The sequence below is a fragment of the Lagenorhynchus albirostris genome, chromosome 3, assembly GCF_949774975.1.
Source record: "Lagenorhynchus albirostris chromosome 3, mLagAlb1.1, whole genome shotgun sequence".
Lineage (NCBI taxonomy): Eukaryota > Metazoa > Chordata > Mammalia > Artiodactyla > Delphinidae > Lagenorhynchus > Lagenorhynchus albirostris.
In genome coordinates, this window is record NC_083097.1 from 126,965,481 (window position 1) to 126,989,111 (window position 23,631).

A 23,631-nucleotide genomic window follows, 5' to 3' on the forward strand; every position below is an offset into this window, starting at 1 on the left:
TGTGGCCTCTCCCGTTGCGGAGCACAGGCTCCGGACACGCAGGCCCAGTGCCCATGGCCCACGGACCCAGCCGCTTCGCGGCACGTGGGACCCTCCGGGACCGGGGCACAAACCCGCGTTCCCCGCATCGGCAGGCGGACTCCCAACCACTGCGCCACCAGGGAAGCCCAGCTTGCGGGATCTTAATTCCCTGACCAGGGACTGAACCCGGCCCCCAGCAGTGGAAGCGTGGAGTCCTAACCACTGGACCACCAGAACATTCCCAGCAAAGGTTCGTTGAACAAATGAATGAATGGATGAATTAGCTGGATTGGGTCCGAAGTTGGACTGGGATCAGCAGGCCTCAGAGGCTACCTGAACCTCCTGAAATTACATTTACAACTCTGCATGTATGAGCAATTCAGTTTTTTTCTGGGTAGAGGGTCTGTAGCTTTAATCACTATTGCCATCATTTATGGAGGATTTGTTACAGCAAGCTAAAGTCTGTATATATTTTATCACATTTAATCTTCAGGAACCCTCCCATGAGGGAGGTTGGAGGGGTTACTATTTCCACTGTACTGAAGTGGAAACTTGGGTTTGGGGAGTGTAAGGACTCGCTTAGGGTCATATACTGGAGTCGAACCCAGGTGCACGAGACTCCACAAAATAAGCTCTATGCCACCGCGGTAAATTACTACAGCTTCTCAGAGGGATCTGTGACCGCAGAAGATGAAAACATTCTAGGACCCTGGAGTTCTATTTCTCTGTGGGACTGTGGGGAATGGGGAGAAAGGGGTGGAGGTGGAGGAGGAAGCCAGCCAGCCAGCCGGAGCAGGACAGCGCCCATGCCAGCAAGGGCTGCTATTTAGAGCAGCCCCAGAGCCCCCAGAAAGGATGATAAGGGGTAGGCAGGGAAGAGCAGTTGTAAGAGGAGCCCGGGGAGGGGGAGGCAGCCATCTCCTCCCCCGCCCCTGCTGCCTCCAGCTCACCCTGCCGCCTGATGTCTAAATAAGGCTTAGAAGCACATTCTAGCCAGCTAAAAATAAACTCTGGCTCCCCCTCCTGCCCTTGGGCTTTGGCGACCTCCCCAGCCCCGTCAGGGCTCCCCTGGGTAGGACCAGCTCTCAGAGCCCGCCCTTGCCGGAGCTATAGAATCTTGTGTCGCTGAGGACCCCAGGGTTCTGGTGGGAAAGCTTCCCACCGCAAGAAGACCTGGACCAGAAGTCATGACGCCCGACTCCAACTCTCGGCTCTGCCCTAACAAAGCTGGACAAGTCCCTTTTTTCTTTGAACCTCAGTCTCCCCACATGTCAAATGCGGGCGTTTGACGAATGATGTAAAGCGCTGGCATTTTTGAATGAATTCAGGATCCCACACTCAAAACTTCAGAGAGTGCCCACTGGGATTCTTTAGGGTACATCTGTCCTGCAGACTCATGCTGTCTTTTATTAGGATCTTAATTCGCTGCCCAGTCCTTAACGATTTGAAACATTCACATAAAAATCTGGATTTCCAGCTTCTCTTGAAATATCGGGTCTGTCCACACTGGGCCAGTGTGTCAGGAAACAAAGCCCGAATTGGGTAGCTGTCGCCTCCTGCTGGCAGAATTAACGTACTACAGGTGGCGGCTGACGCCCTCACTCACATTTCTGCCCAGCCTTGCAGTTGTGCGGGGCACCTGGAGCAATACGAGTGAGTACTCTGCGTGCTGGCCGATTCAGTTTTACAGCCTAGGGTCCGGACATTGGCATTGCTCTGCCCAGCAAATGCTAACATGTTATCGACAACAGCAATTTTAGTTATCTGACTCTAGCTGATTAGTGTTCAGTTAGCACAGCCTTGAGGTCAGAGGGGACAAGAAAGGGAATAAAGTTTTGGATAGAGAGGGAACTCAGTTTTAGGCGGACTCGGTTTCAACTGTCAAGGTCCCCATGAAGGAGTTTTGACCGTGGTGCTGCCCGGCTGAAATCGGTTGCCAGCGCATTGCGAGCCTGTCCCTCAGTCCAGGTCCCAAGCCCTCAGAAAGCACAAGATCCTCATACCCTCCCCCTTAACCCCACCCCTGGTGGGAGTCATCAGACAAGTAAGGTTCTTAAGTATTGCCCTCCTTCCTGATAAGTCAGTAGGATTGTCCTTGGTTGAAAAATTACTGGCAAAAACAGTCAGGGTCGGGCTTCCCTGGTGGCACAGTGGTTGAGAGTCCGCCTGCCAATGCAGGGGACACGCGTTTGTGCCCCGGTCCGGGAATATCCCACATGCCGCGGAGCGGCTAGGCCTGTGAGCCATGGCCACTGAGCCTGCGCGTCTGGAGCCTCTGCTCCGCAACGGGAGAGGCCCCAACAGTGAGAGGCCCGCGTACCACAAAAACAAAAAAACAGAACAGTCAGGGTCTGTTAAACTCAAATTATCTTTAGCACCACTTTGGAGACCAGCCAAGGGGCAGGGAAGGAATCAGGAGGAAGGGTAGCAAAGGTTGAGCAGACCTGTTCAAAGAACAGGCTTCAGGACAGCCTGCTTGGATTCACCCAGCTCTCCTTGAGAAACTCACTGAAGCTAGACACTTCACAGAACCAAAGGATGCTGCATGTGGACTGACCTTCAGACATCATGGAATCCATCCTGCCTCTACAAGCAGTAGGGCGATGAGGTGTAGAGTGAGAACCTGCGAACAGCTGAGGCTTTGTCCTTTCTGCTGGGTTTCAGTAAACAGAGGAGAAGGCGAAAGTTCACCAGATGCCTTCCTTGGAAGGAAATAGTGACTCCATCTGTATCCCAACCCTGCAACTCAGTGGTGGAGACAGTGTCTGGTACTGACCCTTGCTACTCTGTGGTCTTCTGGGTAACAGCCTTGGCCTCATCATCAGCTTCTTAGAAATGCAAATTCTTGGGCGCTCCCCAGCACTGCTGAATCGTAATCTGCATTTTAATGAGATCCCAGGTGTTTTGCATGTGTATTACCACTAGAGAAAAGCTGCTTTAGTCCAGTAGTTCTCCAAGTTGGCTGCACCTTGGAATCCTCTGGGGGTTACTTTAAAAAATGTTGCTGCATGTGTCCCACCATGGGCAGCAGTCTGGGCCTGGGCTCCCAGGTGATTTGTTTAAAGCTCTCCAGGTGCTACAGCCATTAAAAAGAAGGATTTAGGGACATCCCTGGTGGCGCAGTGGTTAAGAATCGCCTGCCAATGCAGAGGACACGGGTTTGAGCCCTGGCCTGGGAAGATCCCACATGCCGCAGAGCAACTAAGCCCATGCGCCACAACAACTGAGCCTGCGCTCTAGAGCCCGCGAGCCACAACTACTGAGCCCACATGCCACAACTACTGAAGCCCACGCGCCTAGAGCCCGTACTCCACAACAAGAGAAGCCACCGCAATGAGAAGCCTGCGCACCACAACGAAGAGTAGTCCCCGCTTGCGCAACTAGAGAAAGCCCGAGCGCAGCAATGAAGACCTAATGCAGCCCAAAATTTTTGAATTAAATAAATAAATAAATAAAAATAAAGCTCTCGAGGTGATTCCAGTGTGTAACCAGCATTGAGAATCACAGCTCCAGGCAAAGGCTCTAATGAGATGAAAATCTGGGGGTATCAAGGCAATGCAAATTTGGGTGGGGCTTCCCACCCTGGGCCTTCCCTTGGCACCTTTCCCAGCCCTGCTGGGCTTGCCCAACCAGTCCAACCCCTGCTCCCCAAGGCACTGTCAGGCCTCCAGCTCCTCTCAGGTTTCAGAAGGGTGAGGTGAGAAAGGGGTTCGTGCTCTTATTAGATTTGCAATTCTGCCCAGGGGTGTGGCCCTGAGCCGAGAGGCCAGAAACCTGGATTCTCACCCCATTTCAGCTGGGTGGCCTTCGGCAAGGTCTGTCCCTCTCTGGGCTTCAATTTCTTGATCTCTAAAATGGGCTAGTCAGAGGAGATTGAAATAACTTCTAGTGTTCCTTCCAGTTTTCTACTATGTAGACAGACTCTCAAAGTTGAAAGGGAACTTGGAGGTCATCTAGTTTAATTGGACCTTCTTACAAATGGGGAAACTGAGGCCCAGTAAGGTTAAAGGCATTGTTTAAGTCAGAAATACCATTACCTTGGCTTCCTTGGTGGCGCAGTGGTTAAGAATCCGCCTGCCAGTGCAAGGGACATGGGTTTGAGCCCTGGTCCGGGAAGATCCCACATGCCGCGAAGCAACTAAGCCCGTGCGCCACAACTACTGAGCCGGTGCTCTAGAGCCCATGCTCCACAACAAGAGAAGCCACCGCAATGAGAAGCCCGCGCACCGCAACGAAGAGTAGCCCCCGTTCGCCGCAATTAGGGAAAGCCCGCACGCAGCAAAGAAGACCCAATGCATACAAAAATAAATAAATTAAGTAAATAATTTTTTTAAATAAATAAAAAATACCCTTTAGGGCTTCCCTGGTGGCACAGTGGTTGAGAGTCCGCCTGCCGATTCAGGGGACGCGGGTTCGTGCCCCGGTCCGGGAGGATCCCACATGCCGCGGAACGGCTGGGCCCGTGGGCCATGGCCGCTGGGCCTGCGCATCCGGAGCCTGTGCAACGGGAGAGGCCGCAGCAGTGAGAGGCCCGCGTACCGCAAACAAACAAACAAACAAACAAAAAACCTTTAATAACAAAAAGAGTTAAGATTTTAAAACCAGAGGTCCAGGCTAAATTTGGGATTGAAACCCACAGAGACCAGGCAGTAACAAAAGTGAGAGATGCACAGCTTGTAGGGGCTGTTGGAGGCTGCAGAATCCCATCAGTGACAACTCAGCTTCAACAGACTGTTGCCCTGTAGAAATGCAGGCCAGTGTTTCCAGATTCTCTGAGTTTTTCAGGAAAGCTGGAAGTCCATAATTTAATGAGAAATTACCTGCTTTTATTATACACTGACAACCAAGTAAAAACCAACTACACACACTACTATCTATAAAATAGGTAAATAACAAGGTCCTACTGTATAGCACAGGGAACGATATTCAATGTCTTGTAATAACCTATAATGGAAAAGAATCTGAAAAAGAATACATACATATATATGTATATACATCTGAATCACTATATGTATATAGTTTCTGAATCAGAAACTAACACATTGTAAACCAACTATACTTCAATTAAAAAGAAAAAGTAAAAATTCTAAGAAACACCACATAGACAAACAAATGATATTTGAGGCTTGTGTTGCCGTCTGTGACATCTTCACATGCATTTGAGGTGGTAAGCATTCCTCACTACATCTGAAATTGAGCAGGACCCTGAGGGACACTCCCGGGTACAACAACCTTTCCATGTCCCCCGTTTCTTGTTTGTAGAAAAAGGGTTTTAGTCTCCTAGACCTTCCCTGAGTTCCAAAGAGCAGATTCAAGCAGCTACTAATCAGGGAAGTGAGGGAGTGCAAAAACAAAGGAAAAGTAGCCAGCAAAAAGTAGTTCAGCGATGAAACAGAGTCCTAGCTTCTCAGGGGATGGACACAACAATCTGACACATGTCTCTGAGTTGTTCTGCAAGAACTAAGGCTCCCACCCAGATGGAGGGTGGTGAGGACATGCTGAGACCCCAGACTGGTCAGAGCCAGGAGGCTGATGGTTGAGATTCCTGGGACACCACCTTGTGACCTCACTACCAACCAATCAGAAGAAAGTCATGCACCCTGCAGCCGGCACCCAAATGTTGCCTTTAAAAACTATTCCCTGAAAACCACTGGGAGGTTCTGGTCTTTTGAGCAGGCGCTGCCTCTTCACCTTGCTTGGCCCTGCAATAAAACTTTCTCAGCTCCACACTCCAATGTTTCCGTTTGTTTGGCCTCACTGTGTGTCAGGTGCGTGACCTTTGGGTTCAGCAACAAGGGCACTTCCCACACCAGGCTTTGCGCTTACACTGGGTCTCCAACCACACACAAGCAAGGCTGGGAGGTCATCCTGAGCCATGTTATTCCAGGGCTCAGACCCAGTTGCTCCTCCAGGAAGCCCATGATGATGAACATTAGAGTGGCAACAACTTTCAAGTTGCAACCCATCACTCGTAGAGTGTGGGTTCTTCAAGGATAATGGTCTTGTTTTAGTAATTGTCACTTTTGTTTGTTTGGGGTTTTTTTTGGCCGCACCATGCAGCATGCAGAATCTTAGTTCCTGACCAGGGATCGAACCCACGCCCCTTGCAGTGGAAGCGTGGAGTCTTAACCACTGGAACACCAGGGAAGTCCCGTAATTGCCACTTTGATGTACGTGTGCATCTATTGTATGCCAGGTGCTTTATGTCAACCTTGGTCATACATTTGAATCATCTGGGATTAAAAACAAAAACAAAAACCAACCTTGGGTCCCACCTCCAGAGATTTAGGTGTAGTTGGTCCGGAGTATGGCCTGGCGATTGGGAATTGTAAATGCCCTGCAGAGAAGTGCAGTGTGCAGTCCTGGCGAAGAATGATGGCCTGATGGTCTGGACCATTTAAAATTTTACAATGGCTCTTCTCCCAGATGTTTCTATTTCTCCCAGATGGTCTGAGAGTTATTAGACTCAAGAATGCCGACCACCTGCACTTTGTATTACTTTAACCTGATTTCTTGTCTTTTGGTATTAATACTCTTGGATAGTATCTTGTTTGTCTTGTCAATAAGAAAAAAAAAACAACCAATCAAACAAACCCAAAAATGAGAGTTGTGAGTTTCAGTTTTCTTTGGGGACTTACTGAGGACTGTAGCCGAGGAGACAGCCTCTCAGTCCTGAGCAACTGCTCTGAAGAGGTGGAGGGAGTTGAGGGAGAGGTCAGTATATGTGTAATTCTGGTGAAAGTGTTCATGCAATCAAGCACACATCTCTTGAATAGACCCTAGTTTTTGTGGAGGTGGGGTAGGGTTATAGGAATGGGGGCAGAGCCTTTATTTTGTCAATTCCAAACTCCCTAACTATCCCTTCTGTTCACCCTTCCCCACTGGTAACAATAAGTTCATTTCCTAAGTCTGTGAGTCTGTTTCTGTTTGGTTAATAAGTTCATTTGTCTCATTTCTTTTAAGATTCCGCATATCCTTTGATATTTCTCTTTCTCTGTCTGACGTAACTTCATTCAGTATGACTGACAATCTCCATGTCATGCCTGTTGCTGCAAATGGCATTATTTCATTCTTTTTAATGGCTGAGTAACATTCCATTGTGTATATGTATAAGGTGAAAGGTTAATCAGCAACTACCTGCATGATCGGCTGGACACCCAGCTAATGATGTTTCTAGTCCTCGAAGTAGAACGGCTCCAGTATGTTCAGTTATCAACAGGAAACAGTGGCCCCCTTGCAAGGGTTACTAACCCAACGAGCTGGGTGGGGGGGAGGCTCCAACAGTCCCCCTGGCAACTAAGGAGCCCTTCTGACGTCATGCCCCCTGTAACTAATAGCCTCCTCCTCCCCTGCGTAGCGGAGATTGCAGCTGTGCCCTGCCAGCTGCCATCCGTACACAGTGGGGGGTCGTTCCAGGACATTTGCCTCTGACTTGCAAGATTCCCTGTCCAATAGTTGATGCCTCTGCCCCTGACTCCCTCTGGGTTCTTTCTTCAGTCTCATGGCTGGGCGACTGCAAGGACTGCAGGACTTCGGGGTGCAGCCCTACATCATTTCCTCCCAGCTCCTAAAGTCTCCATTCTCTCAGCCTCAGGCACACTCCTTCACACAAGAAGTCAATGGTCTTGGGCAGTAAAAGGTCAAATCTCCTGGCCACTTAGGAGAACCTCTCAATGAGGGGGCACATCCCTTGGGAATTAGAGTGCCTGACATCTCCATCTGGAGGGCTTTGGAGGAGATTGTGCAAAGCCAGAGACACAGTGACTGGAAACCAAGACCATAAGGAAGATGCAAGAAAGAACAGGACAGTAGCTTGCTCAGGGTGCTTGCTTCCAGTCAGGCAGACCCAGGCTTGTCTTGTAAGAGCCTGAGCAGGGGCCTTAACCTCTCTGGGCTCAGTTTCCTCATTTGCAAAACAAGGATTAATAATAATAATAATAACAACAACAAACTACCTCCGAGTACTAAGCTATTCACTCATTCAAAAAATATTTATAGATTCAAGTCAGACAAAATAAAGGCCCTGCCCCCATTCCTATAACCCTACCCCACCTCCACAAAAACTAGGGTCTATTCAAGAAAAGCAATCCGCAAGTAAAGAGTAAAACAAAGAATGTTGCCCACCATCCAGTTCTACCTACAGTGCAGCCTGAAAGGGGTTCAGGGAGGAGATTAGGATGAGACACTCTGTGCTCTGGGAAAACTGACAGAACAGGCCTTAGATATTTACATATGTTCAGGAAGAATTTTTATGAACCTGATTCTTGCATCTTCCTGTAATTAGAAAAGCACTAAAACCATTGACTAAGATACCTGTTCTTTGTGACTAGCAGCAACCTTCTACCGAGATGTGTGCTTGATTGCATGAACCCTTTCATTAGTTTGACACCTCTTATACCTCTGAGGGAACAGCCTCAGGAGAAGTGAGTTCCAGTTTTGCTTCTGCTATGTGACATTGGACAAGTCCTCTCACTCAGAGGGCCTGAAATTGCACTTGTGTATAATGAAGAGGTTGTGCTAGATGAGAGAGGGAAGGGATTATCAGAATGGGAGGAAGGTGTGCAATTAGAAAAGCATATTAAAAGATCAGGTAAAGTCTAGAGCTTAGTTAATACATCAATGCTGGTTCCTAGTTTTTATAAAAAAGACCCTTATATCTTAATGTTAAGAATGGGGAAACTAGGAGAGAGTTTTGCACTATTTTTGCAACTTTTCTGTAATCTAAAATTAATTCCAAAATTAAAAATTTATTTTAAAAGATGATCAGGTTGTTTTAAATTCTATTAATGCGTTCATTTACTCAACAAAGATTGCCTATTATGTGTCACATTACTAGTGACCAGAAGTCATGGTTCCACCCCTTGTGGGGTTTACAATCTAGTGGTAATTTGGCAGGAATAGGGTCCCTATTGCTTTTAAAAAAATTAAACCTCAACTACGAAGTGTAGTAGCTTAGGGAAATCTTGGTTGATGAGGTATATATAAGCAGAATCCTTGCTCTATCTCTTCTTAGCTGTGTGACCTTGGCAAAGCTAACCTGCCTTATCATGTATGTTTCCTCAGTGGTAAAGTGGAGCAAAAAAATGGATCCCCTCGTTAAGTGCTTAACAGCGCTTGGCATGCATTAAAGCACTTACTAAAAATTATCATTATAATAATTATTTAAAAGACACAGTGATTTGTAACACAGCTAAGGGGAAGCGTAGTATCGACAGGGAGCATGATATTTTTGTCAAGAAGGACTTGGGCGAACAAAAACATGACGGCCCTTCCAGCAGCGACGGGTCACAGCGCGAGTTCAGAAACAACAGCCCCGCCCCCACTCGCGCTCCGGCCCCGCCCCGCCCCGTACTCGACCCGCCCCTTTTCTCCTCTGGCTCTGCCTTCGCCACTGAAGGCGGGGCCTGTCGCCCACGGGCGAAGTGCGGGGCTAAAGGAGGAACCTTTGGGGGGCGGATCCGGGAGAGTTCTGTCCAATCCCCGGCCCCGAAATCTCAGATCCGGAGGGGACGGGACGCACGGGGAAGTGGCCGCACTCAGCTTTGCCTAGAAATGCACAGCTTTGCATAACCAATACAGGCAGGCATTTAAAGGCGTCGTCGCCTCCACGAACCTTGTAGTTAACCCGGTGAGGACTCACCCTTTGCGATGAACCCTCTGATGCAGGCTCCTCTCCTCATCTCCCTAGGCTTGCTTCTCGCCGGCCCAGCGGCTGCTGCACGCGTCTTCTCGAACCGGGTGAGCATCCTATCCTTTAGGAGGCTGCTTCCAGCATCCCAGCCCAGCTCGGGATGTGCGGGCTGGGGTGGGATATGGGGGTGGCCTTTCCGGTCTCTAGAATTACTTCTTTTCAGCAGAGCCTCCCAAAGTCACTAACTGTGGGATTCTGAGTGGGTCCTTTGCTCTCTGCGGGTTTCAGTTTCCCCATCTGTACAGAGGGGTGGGCTGTAAGGCTTTGCTCTGCTCCAGACTGTTTTGGAAGGGTTAATCTCAGTCCCGTCTGTACTCCTGTCCTCTTTCCAAACGTCTGAGTGAAATTTTACGGAACTGCAAGACCAAGGCTCTAATCCCAGGCCCAGAGACGCAGCCCCATTTACGTGCCCTCTCTTTTCTGCCATGAAAATGCCTGGAACCTTTTCCCTCCCCTCTGTACTGCTCTGAGGCGCTGCTCCTCCTCGTGGGTGGGTGGGTTTGAGAGGCTTTTCAGGCCAGAAGGTCCATTCTTGCTCCTCTGGCGACAAAGGTGCAGCCCTGCTCCTGGGTGTGAGGCATGCAGAGGCAACAGCCTACAAGCTTCTCCCTTATCTTCTCACGCACCCTGTGCTCCAGACCCTGGGAAAGGGGAAGTTCTGTCATTCTGAGAAGTAGAGAAGCCTAGTTCCATGGCCTCTTTGCTGCATACTTGGGGGCCAGACACTTGGTATCTCTGGCAGCAGTCAAAGAGAGAGGCCCAGCCTAGGTCCCCTCCTACCAACCTCCTTGGAAATATTTGTCAGAGACAGGAACAGGGCGGTGTGAGGGAAAGTGGGATAGGACTAGGAGGCTTGGCTTCTGATTCCTCCTCTGTCTCTAATCCATGGGAGTGGCATTTGGGTTCCTTAAGCCTTGGTCTCCTTATCTGTACAATGGGCTGGATAGTGCCAACCTGCCTTTCTTTGATGGTTGTGGGTGAAGGGAAATGCTTCTGTGGATGGAAAAGCTCTTATATCTTAAACTCATAAAGTGACAGAAGCCAGTGGGCTCGGCCTCACCCTGCCCCAGGGGCAAGGAGTCTATTTTGCCTATTGAATGGAGGAGCAAAGAACTCTTGGCCTTATTGGCCCGGAGGGTTCACAGTTAGTCCCTGAGTGTAGGTTGAGAATGTTCCTCTTGGCTCCAGGTCTGACCACTATGAGGTGGTGTGGCTAAGTCTGGAACCAGTCCTACATCCCCGCTCTCCTACACGTCTTGGCTCTGGATGCCGCCCAGACCAGAGGGTCTTACGTTGACAGTTTTAGAGAGGCCATGAGACATCAGGGAGTTCACCCACCTTACCCAGCCCCATAGAGGATGGGGGACTCATCTGAGGTTACACAGCAAGGGGCACTTTCCATTCTTATCTGCTATCACCGGGTCTTCTCTGGGCTCATGTGATGCGGAACCTTACCCTGAAACCCTGGGCCACATGAAGGCTGTGGGGTGATAGTGAGTGTTTGAGCATCAGGAAACGGGCAGTTCCAGTTCCTCCAAAAGCATTAACCCAGTCTCATGCCCCTGGGCTGTGGTGATCTTTAGATAAAAGGGGAGAATGTCTAGCCCCAGGCTGGGTGCAAAATAGATACTTAATAGACTCTCTGATAACTGTCTAATAGACTCTCTGATAACTGTCTAATAGACTCTCTGATAACTGTCTAATGTCATTTATTGTGCACATACTGTGTGCTATGTGTTGAGCCAGGTGCTTTGCTCTTTATTTCCCTAATAAACGTTTTTAGGGGAGTAATTTTAGACTTACAGAAAAGTTGCAAAGACAGTACAGAGTTCCCACACACTCCTCACTCGGTTTCCCCTAATGTTAACATTTTGTATTACCATGGTACGTTTGTCAAGACTGAGAAACCAGCTTAGGTACATGACCACTAGCTAAACTCTAGACTTTATTTGAATTCTACCAGTTTTCCCATTAACATCCTCTTTCTGTTCCAGGATCCAGTCTCGGGCACCACATTGCATGCGTTGTCCTGTCTCCCCAGTCTCCTCTGGTCTGTGACAGTTTCTCAGACTTGCGTTTTCATGGCCGTGACAGTGTCGAGGAGTTGTGACCTGTACTTTCTGTATACAAACTTCTCACTCTTACAGTAGCCCTGTGAGAAGATATAGTTTTGCCCATTTACTATATGAGGAAATTGAGCCTCAAGAGGGGTCAACTGACGCATGTTCTCAGCTAGTGAGAGTGGCTGAGGTGTGGTTTTAATCCAGGTCTGTGATTTGGACGCATATTTCTGCCTCCACAGCTGTGCCTTTGCCCTCTGCTATACGTTGCCTCTTCCCACGTGTTAGCCTAGGCTGGGATGACAAGTATCTGGTGCCAGGCCTGCCCTTAGTGGGCATTGCTAACCCATCATGCTTCCTTTTCCGGATGAGACTGGACTCAGCTGCAGAATTCACTGCGACAGAAGCCTCTAGTCAGCCATCGAGAAACCACCTTGTTAAGTCTCCCCAGAGCCTGAGGGCAGTAGGAGCGGGGTACTCTGGACACTTCCTCCAGCCTGGAATCAATCCTCGCTGTGAATCAGGCTGCCTTGGAATTTGTGAAAGCAGCTCTCGAAGATGGCTAGTCCTCCTGCCCACCCTCCAGCCCAACTCTTAATCCCAGGCATGCTTTCATTTGATAGTGGCCTTCTAATTGATCTCTCGTGTTCTAAACGTAACCCTCTGCAGTCCATTCTCAACCTTAAACCAGAGCGTGGCCCTCTCCTGCAATGGCGTTCCATTGCACTTATAGGAAATCCAGCCTCCTGAGGATGACCTATGAGGTCTGGCAGGAATTAAATGACCCTGCCACCCCTCTAAGCTTACTTGGGTGCCTCATCCACTACATCTAGCCCACTGGCCTTGCAGGGCCCAGAGCAGCTGAGCATCTTCCCAGTGCGGGGCCTTTGCCCATGTTCCCTCTGCCTGGACATTCCTTCAGTACTTGTGTGGCTGACTCCTCATCCTGCAGGATTATAACTTCCTCATCACCCTATTTAAGTGAGTCTTGTTACTCTCAACACGACCCTCTGTTTGTTTCTTTTATGGCACCCAGAGATCATAGTGGGTAATAGTTATTTACATTGGACTGTAAGCTCCTCACCGAAGGGCAGGCACATTTCTAATTGTTTACCTCTGTGAACAGCCCTTGGCCCCGGGCCTGTGATGACTGTTTCATAAATATCTGTGCAATGAATGTTGAAGGAAACATTTGTTGGTACCTACCCTGTCTAAGGGGCTGTGGGCAATGCAGGGATGAATCAGGCCTTTCTTAGTCATGGCCCAATGCTTCATTCCAAGGGACAGAAGCCCATTTCAAGAAGCTCAAGTAAAGGGAAGTTTATTCCAGGTAATCTCGTGGAACTAATGGCAGGAAGTGGCGGCTGGGATGTCTAATGGCTATCATTTAGGGAGCCAGCTCATGCTTTGTGCCTGGCATTGTGTTATGAGCTTTACGTACATGCTCTCACCCTCGCAACAGATCTGGGAGGAAAGCAGAAATGACTGCACTTAAAAGATGTGGAAGTTGCAGCTCCAAAGGGGAAACTGGCCTGTAGAGTCACATGATATGGGGGTCGAGCTATGATTTCAATCCATGTCTGCCAACTAAAGCCTTGATTTACCTATATCTTAGTCTAAAACCATGCCCCTGGCTGTCCCCCCTCACTGCCTATTTAGATAGGGGGCCGGAGGCAGGGGGCGACTCTGTTCTCTTTTCCACAGACCAGCAGAGCCCTTAGTTCTTGTCCCTTTGGCTTGGTCATGAGTCTGGGTGTTCTGGCTCTGACTTAAAGCTTATGACCCCAGGACAGCTCAAAGCCCAAAGTCCTCTGAATGATTTTGCCTCTGTCTCACTTCCCAAATTGGAGGCAGAGAGAATCTGTCCACCTGGCCTGGGTTAAGTATTCTCTTTTGGCCCACCTACCCGTGGCTGTGTTGATGACGGGGGTCAACTTGGGGACGTGGTACTGGCAGGTTTTCCTTCTAAGATGGGATGTGCGTGGTGGGAATGCTGAAAGTCTCTCGCAGGTGGCCTTCAGGGGGCTGGGAAAGGTGTGAGTGGGTGGGCAGAGTCTGCATGGTATAGGAAGTGTTAAAGATCATAGACGGGGTTCTGTGGGAGTGGGGAGTCAGTGGTCATGTGCAGTTGGACACGATGGTGGAATGAGGAATCAGGAGACCTCTTGGGGGATGTGGAGGAAGAGGAGGAGATATGGCTCAGCAGAGGGGAGAGGAAGGACGTGGGGTGTGGGACAGGGCAGGGCATGCGCAATGGGAGTTAAGAAAGCACTGGTTAGGGCTTCCCTGGTGGCGCAGTGGTTGAGAGTCTGCCTGCCGATGCAGGGGACACGGGTTCGTGCCCCGGTCTGGGAAGATCCCACATGCCGTGGAGCGGCTGGGCCCGTGAGCCATGGCCGCTGAGCCTGCACATCCGGAGCCTGTGCTCCGCAACGGGAGAGGCCACAACAGTGAGAGGCCTGCATACCGCAAAAAAAAAAAAAGAGGAAAAAGAAAGCACTGGTTAGGATTGTGCAAGTTTGTTCACTAGGGATTGTTCATCAACAGAGGGCCCACTGGGGATCTTTTCAGGTGTGTCCTAGTCCCTCCCTGGGCTAATTGTGCCTCCTTGAGGGTAGGGTGTTAGATGTTGTTACGTTTCCCACTGTGTTTTGTGTTCCCTATTGTTCCTGGCCCTGGATTGGGCCTGGGCTGTGACGTGAATAAGGTTCTGGGCATGGGCTGCAAAGCCGAATCCTCCAAAAGCCTCCCTCTAAGGAGATGCCAAGACTAGTTGGAGAGGAGTGGAGAGCAGGGAGGTGAGAGATCAGAGAAGGTATCTACCAAAGGTGGATATGGTTAGTCTCCTATTTTGAAGTTCAAGGTCTGTGATTCTGTGCTCTATAGTTCACGGCACACTTTTGGGAGATTGTCTTTTAGTTTAGTCCTGCCTATGGAATGGGTAGGACCGATGTTATTCCAGGTTTACAGATGTGGAGTTGCAGATGAAGCTCATAGAGGGCAGGTACCTCGCCGATGGGCACACTGTCAGTAAACTGCTCTGTTAATCCTTCTAACCTGTGACAGTTCCTTTTGTCAACTTTTCTTTTCTCTTCTTTTCTTGCTGCCTTATTGTCCTTAGCTCTCCCAGCTCAGTAGCTTTTCCTGGGATAACTGCGATGAGGGGAAGGACCCTGTGGTGATCAACAGCCTGACTGTGGAACCTGACCCCATTGTCATTCCTGGGAACATGACCGTCAGTGCTGAGGTCAGGACCACTGCGTACCTCAAAGATCCTCTGAAGGTGAGCCCAGGGGTGGGCAGGTTCAGGGAGGTGCTGGAGGGAAGGTGCTATGGGCCAGAGGGAGGGCCTGAGGCATGTATGCTCAGGGAACTGAATAATTTTGGAATCCTGGAATCCCAGAGCAGCAAAAGAAGCATAGATTTATTAAATGTCCTTTCATAAGTTTATTTGCCTTTTGTGTTTTTGTTTAGGAATAACCAGTTCATTCATGCCTGTTGCCTGCTTTGGGGGTCGATATTTGCATGTTTTCATACAGAGCAATAGAAACTTTCTGTGTATCCACTGCAACTCCATATATTATAGTCCTTTCCTCACTGGTTTGCATTGCTACCTTTATACCATATTATTATTTTTTTAATATTTATTTATTTGGCTGCATCAGGTCTTAGTTGCGGCATGCGGGCTCTTCATTGCAGGGCATGGGGCTTCTCTCTAGTTGTGGCACGCGGGCTCCGGAACATGTGGGCTTAGTAGTTGTGACATACACTGTATTCTTGTATGCCTTCAGCCTGTCCTGGTGCAGATCTCTTCTGGCACCAGTTTCCTTTTGACTCTTTAAAAGGATTTCTGATTTGGAATCTGTGTACCTGAAACTACCCTTTGACTTGGTTAATCACAGCCCCTACCTCATACATTTCTCTGAGAGATTACTGAGTTAATAACATGGATAGTTCCTTGCACAGGGCCTGGCACACAAGACCAGCTCGGTACATGTTAGCCCTTGTTAATATTTCCGTTAGTATCAATCTCTTCCTGTGGCTTCTTTGACCCAGACAGAGTCCTGTACGTGCAAACAGCTCTCAGGCTTTGCTTTGCCCAGCATCTCTTCCCGAGTCTTCTCCAGGCTAGGTCACTGCATTTTCTTTAGCTGTTCTTCAAGTGATTTTCTACCAGGGTCACATTTCTACACTACCTCCACTGAGTCTGGAGCAAAGAGCTCTTTAGCGAGCTGGCCATCATGCTTGCTCTTCTGCCACTGCCATGTAAATCAGTTTCCAGGAACACTGATGCAGTACAACTGACTTGGAAGGAAAAAGCTGGTGAACTCGTTTTTCTTCCCCCAGCCTTTTTCTGGCATCTTTGTAGGCCATTAAGATGGGTCCCCCCCCCACCCATTTTCTATTATAGATCTTCCTCAACTTACGTCCCAGTGAACCTAGCATAAGTTGAAAAATCTCATTAAGTCGAAAATGCATTTAATACACCTAACCTACGAAACATCACAGCTTAGCCTCACCTACCTTAACCACAGTCAAAACATGTACATTAGCCTACAGTTGGGCAGAATCGTTTAACACAAAGCCTATTTTATGATAAGGTGTTGAATATTGAATACTGTACTGAAAGTGAAAACCAGAATGGTTGTCTGGGTACAGAATGGTTTAAGTTGTTTACCCTCATGATCGCATGGCTGATTGGAGCTGTGGCTTCCTGTCACTGCCCAGCATCACCAGAGAGAATGGTACTGCATGTTGCTAGCCCTGAAAATGATCACACTTCATAACAGGAAGTACAGTTTCTACTGACTGTGTATTGCTTCTGTGCCATCGTAAAGTTGAAAAATTGTAAGTTGAACCATCGTCAGTCTGTACTTTATTACCTGTCATAAATTTGGGCCATTGAGCTTTTTAAAACTGGACTCAGATTCCCACTGCCCCTTCCCTTCCTCCTGCATTTCTCTTATGTATATAGTTTTGATTTGGTTCCTTTATCTTTTTAGGGTGTGTGCATACTAGCTATTAAATGAAAGCTTCTCACCACTTGGGTAGGAGAAAAGATGATGAGTCTCCTTTTACAGATAAGGGACACTGAAGCTCAGAGAAGGATGCAACTTGCCCCAGGTCAGCATTCAAGGCTGGTGTCCTTATCTGTCTAATGTTTCCTATTCCTGAGCTCTTTCTGGCAGGGAGGTGGAATTAGTGCTTGGAGTTTTAGCAGGGGAGTATGCCAGGACTTTCCCCTTGACAGCAAAGAACCCCGCCCCCCAGGAGAGCTGCTTAGGATGCAAGCACTGTATGAGCCTGAAGGGCTCTTAAGGTTAATGGCTTCTCTCCTTGTTACTGGGGCCCAGAGAGGAGTGACTGGTCCAGGCCACGCACCTGTTAGTGGCAGGAGAGAATCCTCCTCCTCTTCTGACCTTGTTGAAGTGAAATTTCTTCAATCAAAAGTCCCATTTGGGGCTTCCCTGGAGCCCGAGCTCTGCAACAAGACAAGCCACCGCAGTGAGAAGCCCGGGCACTGCAACGAAGAGTAGCCCCCGCTCGCCGCAACTAGAGAAAGCCCACGCGCAGCAATGAAGACTCAACGCAGCCAAAAATAAATAAATTAAACAAAAAATTAAGAGGAAAAAAAAGTCCCATTTGGAACCTGGATGGACTTGATGCCAGCTACAATTTTTAGAAGTTGGATTCGCCAGATTCTGTGAGCCATGGGCAAGGTTAGAGTCTGTCCAGGAACGCCTTTTTCTTTTGATGTGTTCCACAGGATTTGGCATAATTTAGAACTCCCTTCTTTGAGCTCTCAAGTTCCAGCCTCTGAGACCTTGGTTTCCCCATCCTCAGGAATCGTAAATTGCTACCACATTTGGCATGTACACTTATTTCAGGCTTTTAGACATGTAGCTTTCAGCCCTGATGGTTTACCTTTTTTTTCCCCTCTAAAGTCCTGTACCTGCAATGCCCCTGCCTGAGCCCTGTGATTGAGATATAACTGCCCCTTCCCTGATCTCATCAAAATGTCTCCCCTTCAAGTCAGTTGCCAACAGTGGGTCTTTTTTTTTTTTAATTTATTTATTTTATTTTTGGCTGCATTGGGTCTTCGTTGCTGCGTGCGGGCTTTCTCTAGTTATGGTGAGTGGGGGCTACTCTTTGTTGCGGTGCATGTGCTTCTCATTGCAGTGGCTTCTCTTGTTGTGGAGCACAGGCTCTAGGAACGTGGGCTTCAGTAGTTGTGGCATACACGCTCAGTAGTTGTGGCTCGTGGGCTCTAGAGCGCAGGCTCAGTAGTTGTGGCGCACAGGCTTATTTGCCCCACGGCATGTGGGGTCTTCCTGGACCAGGGCTCGAACCCGTGTCCCCTGCACTGGCAGGCAGATTCTTAACCACTACACCACCAAGGAAGCCCCTATCAGTGGGTCTTTATCTAGAGCCTTGTGTGCCTAGCCCTGAGCTAGAGGCCAAGAGAAAAGTCATTGTTTTCAACTTGCAAGAAACTTGGACTCTTAGGATGTCAGAACTGGTAGGTCTCTTCAAGATCATGAGATCCAAATACTCCATGGTCAAGATGGAGGAGCAGAGGCCTGAGGGGGGAAGGGACTTGCCCAAGCACCCTGGTGGGTACAGGGATCAAGATTCCATTACCCGTCAGTGCCTCTGTCTGTCTTGTGGAACCAGGTCCCATGACACAGGGGTTAATTAGGTTGAGCTGCGGAGGTGCTAAGGTAGTCCTGGAGTAGAGGGATTGATGGTCCTTTATTACTCAGCTCTGCTTGAATTTTTTTTTTTTTTTTTTTTTTTTTTGCCCACGCCGTACATCTTGTGAGATCTTAGTTCCCCAACCAGGGATTGAACTCGGGCCCATGGCAGTGAAAGCACCAAGTCCTAACCACTGGACCGCCCGGGGAACTCCCCCTGCTTGCTCTTCTGAGCCATAGGAACAAGTAGACTGAGAACAAGGACTGGAAAATCAGCTATGGTTTGTAATCCCCAAACGGCAGGCATGGCTGTTGCCTTAAGTTCGGGGTGCCCCCGCTGAGTACCTCCTGTGCTGTGCTTGTCCTGGCTGGGAGAGGCCTGGCTCCTGGTGGATGCAGCCCCACAGGCTTCCACTGTGGTGGGAGGAGCCCAGGCAGGACTTGGTCCCCGCTGGTCCCCTCAGCTGGGTGTTCTTTCTTGTTCAGGGCAGAACTGGCTCAACCATTTTCATTGGGGTGTTAGCAAAACAAGGAGGGGTATGGAGGGGAGAAGTCCAGCAGGAAGTAATTTTTGGATTTCAGGCACTATGCTAAGTGTTTGACAGGCATTGTCTCACTCAGTGGGACCTTGTGAGAGAGGCAGACACTCTTAAAATATCCCACTTTGGAGATAAGGGAATGGAGACAGAAGAAATTCCCCAAGGGCACAAGAGTAGGAAGTGGCGGAAGTAGCATTCTACTCCAGGCCCTCAGCTCTTTCTAGGCAAAGGGGTTGAAGCAGGCTTGGCAGGAGAGGAGACAGGAGGGCTGGGAGGGGACCGTGCATGACTCGGGATGGGGAATAACATGTGGGTCAGCAGAGTGGGATGAGGCAAATTTGAGTTTGTCCACTCAGGATACAGGCTGCGTGGACTTATCCCTTCCTCCTGGACCTGGATCCTGACACCTGGGGCAGTTGGAAGACTGAGTCCACAGCCTGGGGAGCCAGTCTGAGCCCAGCAGGCTCAAGGGGAATAGTGCCCATCCAGGATTTGTCTCTTAGCAACAAAAGCCCTGAATCAAGTGAGCTTGGGGGCTGGGATTCACAGAATGCTGTGATGTTACAGCCGAGAGTGGTTTCCTGCCATCACACCCACAGAGAATCAGACTTCCTCCTGCCCTTTCCCGACACTTTCCCTGACACCTCTGGGGGGATACGATCATGGTCCCTAAGGCATCACTCATTTGGCTCTTAGGCAGCTAATACTTAGTGAATGCTTAGCCCGTGCCATGCACAACTGGTCAGCCCCCACCTCCAGAACAGGAGCAGAATCGTGGCAGCACAGAGGTGTGAAGTACTCACAGGTCTCCCCATCCAGCTTCTCTCTGGGTGCAGGAGTCCTTTTGTAGCTTCTGCAACAGGGTCCAGGCAGCCCATCTCTTCTTCAGGTAGTTCCATCTGTTGTAACTTCACTATGATTGTTAAGATCTTCCTAATAGCAATCCCAGAATGATCCCTCTGTAAATTCCTATTGTTTTCAGTTCTGTCTTCTATGGCTGTACAGAGAAAATAGGATCCAAGAATAGCAGATGGGTTTCATCTTGGTAACCGACTCCAATCAGTTGGTGGTAGCTGCCTGAAGTCCTCTGAAGGAAAAGGTTCTGAAGCCAAGATTGGGCTGAGAAGGAAAGTCTAGAAGCAGTGCCACAGTTAGCCAATTAGCAGTTAGATGACAAGTGCATTTCAACTTCAACCAATGGGTAGTGACTCCCTAAAGAATTATAAGACTGTGGTTCAGTGCAGGGGGAAAAATGTTACATTCGATTATTAATGTCAGCCACGGGCACAGGAAAGGATAGTGTTGGAGCATGTGCCACAATACTGTCATTTCTCGATCAGAATATCTCCCAGATCCCATCCAATTAAAGACTCTGTTAAAATAAAAGGCTGACCTTTTAAAGAGGCGGAGGAACTGGTATGTTTGCCTTGGAATTTTACACTTTCTCCAACTCTCTCACCAGGTGGTACTAACTCTGGAGAAGGAAGTGGCTGGCTTTTGGGTCAAAGTCCCGTGTGTGGAGCAACTTGGCAGCTGCACCTACGAGAACTTCTGTAATGTGCTTGAAGTGTTAACTCCCGATGAGAATCCCTGCCCAGAACCCCTGCACACCTATGGGCTTCCCTGTCACTGTCCCTTCAAACGAGTAAGTATAGGGAGGGGAGAGCATTCCCACCGTGACTAGAGTAGAGACATGGGGTTTGGAGACATTCTCTTGCAGACCTGGATGTCTGTGGGTGTAAACTGATCTGATCTATCTTGAATCACTTATCTTTGGGGGGCCTCGGTTTATCCAACTGTGAATGGGAGACCTGAAGCTCCATCTGACCTCTGGTGTCCTTTCGCTGTCACATTCTGTGCTCTGCCTGGCTCTTAGGAGGGCGGGAGGAGGGGCGGTTTGCAGCTGCATTCCTAGAGGTCACTCCAGGAGAGAGTCCCATCTGTAGGCTCTCACTGACCTGTGGTCCACTGCCTTTCCCACAGGGTACCTACTCACTTCCCAAGTCTGACTTCTTCCTGCCTGACCTGGAGCTGCCCAGCTGGCTCAGCAGTGGGAACTACCGCTCGAAGATCACCCTAAGCATCAACGGGGAGCATCTGGGCTGTGTCAAAATCTCCGCCTCCCTAAAGAGCAAATAAGGTGGCACCTGCCACAGCAGAATGAAGGGGATGGAGGAAGGCATCCTCTTCTTCTGTCTTACGTTGGCCAAGGCCAGATTCTACTCTCTGTCCTTTCTCAAGCCCCTTTCTACAATGATGACACTCCCCCGCTGAAAGTCATTTTATGCCACCTACAAAATTTTTAGGTGTGGGCCAGCAGCCCTAACCTAAAGGAGAATGAGCCTCGTGGGTTTTTTTTTGTTTTTTTGTTTTTTTGTTTTGCGGTACACAGGCTTCTCACTGTTGTGGCCTCTCCCGTTGCGGAGCACAGGCTCCGGACGCGCAGGCTCAGCGGCCATGGCTCACGGGCCCAGCCGCTCTGCATGTGGGGTCTTCCCGGACTGGGGCACGAACCCGTGTCCCCTGCATTGGCAGGCGGACTCTCAACCATTGCACCACCAGGAAAGCCCCGAGCCTGGTGGTTTTTGACAGCCCAGGACATCTACTGGGCTGGCCACTGCATTTTCCTCCTCACCCTCATGGCTTTCTCTCTAAGAGCTCAACTCATTTTCTAAATGGTCAAGGAAGGGGGCTAACACGTTTTGTGACCCCACGTTCAGGCTGACCCAGTCTTGGTCTCCTGAAGTACCTTTATGATTTTTCTCATTGATTTTTTGTGTGCATCGCTGACCTAAAAGCAGAGTGAGAGTACTAACAGTTTTCATTTTACTCCCACCCCCCTCTTACAACGAAGGGTCTGAAGGAGTCGATCTCAGTCTGTTCCTCCATTAACGTCTATGATTTAGTATTCTTTTCTAGACTTGCCCAGTTAACAGTGGGGCACAGTGTATCCTGGAGAGGCAGGGCATGTGATGGGAGAGATATCTGAGAATGCTCTGTGTTTAAGATAATCTGCGAACTCAGGTACCTGCAGGGCAAAGCGCAAGGCATCAGTACGTGATGAGACCACGAGGAACATGTTGTTTGCCGGCACATGTTCCATTTTTTCCTTTGTATAACATAACTGATCTGAGGCAGCTGCTGCCCAGTCTCGAGCTGGGGGTATAATCAGGGATGGGGAGTGGGGTGAGTTGGGAAGGGCACATGTGGTCCGTAGGGACAGCTGCTATCTAGCTATAGGTAGTGAGTACCACAGGACAGTATGGGCCCAGCATTGCCAAATATTCTCAATTTCTTTTTCACTCGAGAAGCCAGAAATCCAGACTTTTATATGAAATCAATTTTTAAATATTGGCAACGAATTATTTTTTTAAATACTGAGCAGGCAGAAGGGGCCGAACAGACTTGTCACTGGGGAAATCTGGTTGGCTCATGGGTGGCCAGTTCGTGGCCTTGGATATAAGAACATGCATGCCTTGTCCTTTTAACCTTAAGACAACTCCTCCACCACTGTGTCTCCCTCCATCGGGTCAAAGCCATAGTGCCTGACCCTAGAATGCTACTCCAGTGCTGGGGGAGTGGAGGCGGCCTCAGAGCTGTGAGCTCAGGGATCACGAGGCTGCCTGCCCTGGCCTTGGAGCACTGTCAGGGTGAGTGGGGCAGAGGCTGAACAGGCGGACCCACCAGCAGCCACTCTGTGGAGCAGGGATCCAGCGAAGAGAGGTGGACTCATGTCACGTGCCTGGCTTTGTTCACTGTCCTGTCCTCTCATGACAACTTAATCACCCATGACCAGCCCCGGGTTCTGGGCTCACATGAAGGCTAGAATTGTAATAAATCTTTTTAACTTGAGGAGAATTCCTCCTTTGTGTGGCTGCATATATTCTCATTGATCACATCTCAGGATTTCTTTCTTTTTTTTTTTAAACATCTCTATTGGAGTATAATTGCTTTACAATGGTGTGTTAGTTTCTGCTTTATAACAAAGTGAATCAATTATACATATGTTCCCATATCTCTTCCCTCTTGCCTCTCCCTCCCTCCCACCCTCCCTATCCCACCCCTCTAGGTGGTCACAAAGCACGGAGCTGATCTCCCTGTGCTATGCGGCTGCTTCCCCCTAGCTATCTATTTTACATTTGGTAGAGTATATATGTCCATGCCACTCTCTCACTTCATCACAGCTTACCCTTCCCCCTCCCTGTGTCCTCAAGTCCATTCTCTACGTCTGCGTCTTTATTCCTGTCCTGCCCCTAGGTTCTTCATAAACTTTTTTTTTTTTAGATTCCATATATATGTGTTAGCATATGGTTATTTGTTTTTCTCTTTCTGACTGACTTCACTGTATGACAGACTCTAGGTCCATCCACCTCACTACAAATAACTCAATTTCGTTTCTTTTTATGGCTGAGTAATATTCCATTGTATATATGTGCCACATCTTCTTTATCCATTCATCTGTTGATGGACACTTAAGTTGCTTCCATGTCCTGGCGATTGTAAATAGAGCTGCAATGAACACTGTGGTACATGTCTGTTTTTGAATTTTGGTTTTCTCAGGGTATATGCCCAGTAGTGGGATTGCTGTGTTGTATGGTAGTTCTATTTTTAGTTTTTAAAGGAAC

At 48.9% G+C, this 23,631-nt stretch overlaps 1 protein-coding gene across 1 annotated transcript; it reads left to right on the plus strand.

Moving 5' to 3' along the window:
- Positions 1-9,509: 9,509 nt before the first annotated feature.
- On the plus strand, positions 9,510-22,864 carry GM2A (ganglioside GM2 activator). The gene is made up of 4 exons (XM_060146489.1): positions 9,510-9,759; positions 14,894-15,055; positions 20,469-20,651; positions 20,990-22,864. Exons 1-4 carry the CDS (start codon positions 9,670-9,672, stop codon positions 21,143-21,145), a joined length of 591 nt encoding a protein of 196 aa, XP_060002472.1. The 5' UTR covers positions 9,510-9,669; the 3' UTR covers positions 21,146-22,864.
- The last annotated feature ends 767 nt before the right edge of the window (positions 22,865-23,631 follow it).

Excerpts from the sequence above, each read along its gene's own strand:
- GM2A (XM_060146489.1), top strand. The coding sequence starts at position 9,670 with ATGAACCCTCTGATGCAGGCTCCTCTCCTCATCTCCCTAGGCTTGCTT. Across the intron at positions 9,760-14,893 it reads CACGCGTCTTCTCGAACCGG|CTCTCCCAGCTCAGTAGCTT; the intron begins GTGAGCATCCTA and ends TATTGTCCTTAG. Across the intron at positions 20,652-20,989 it reads GTCACTGTCCCTTCAAACGA|GGTACCTACTCACTTCCCAA; the intron begins GTAAGTATAGGG and ends CCTTTCCCACAG.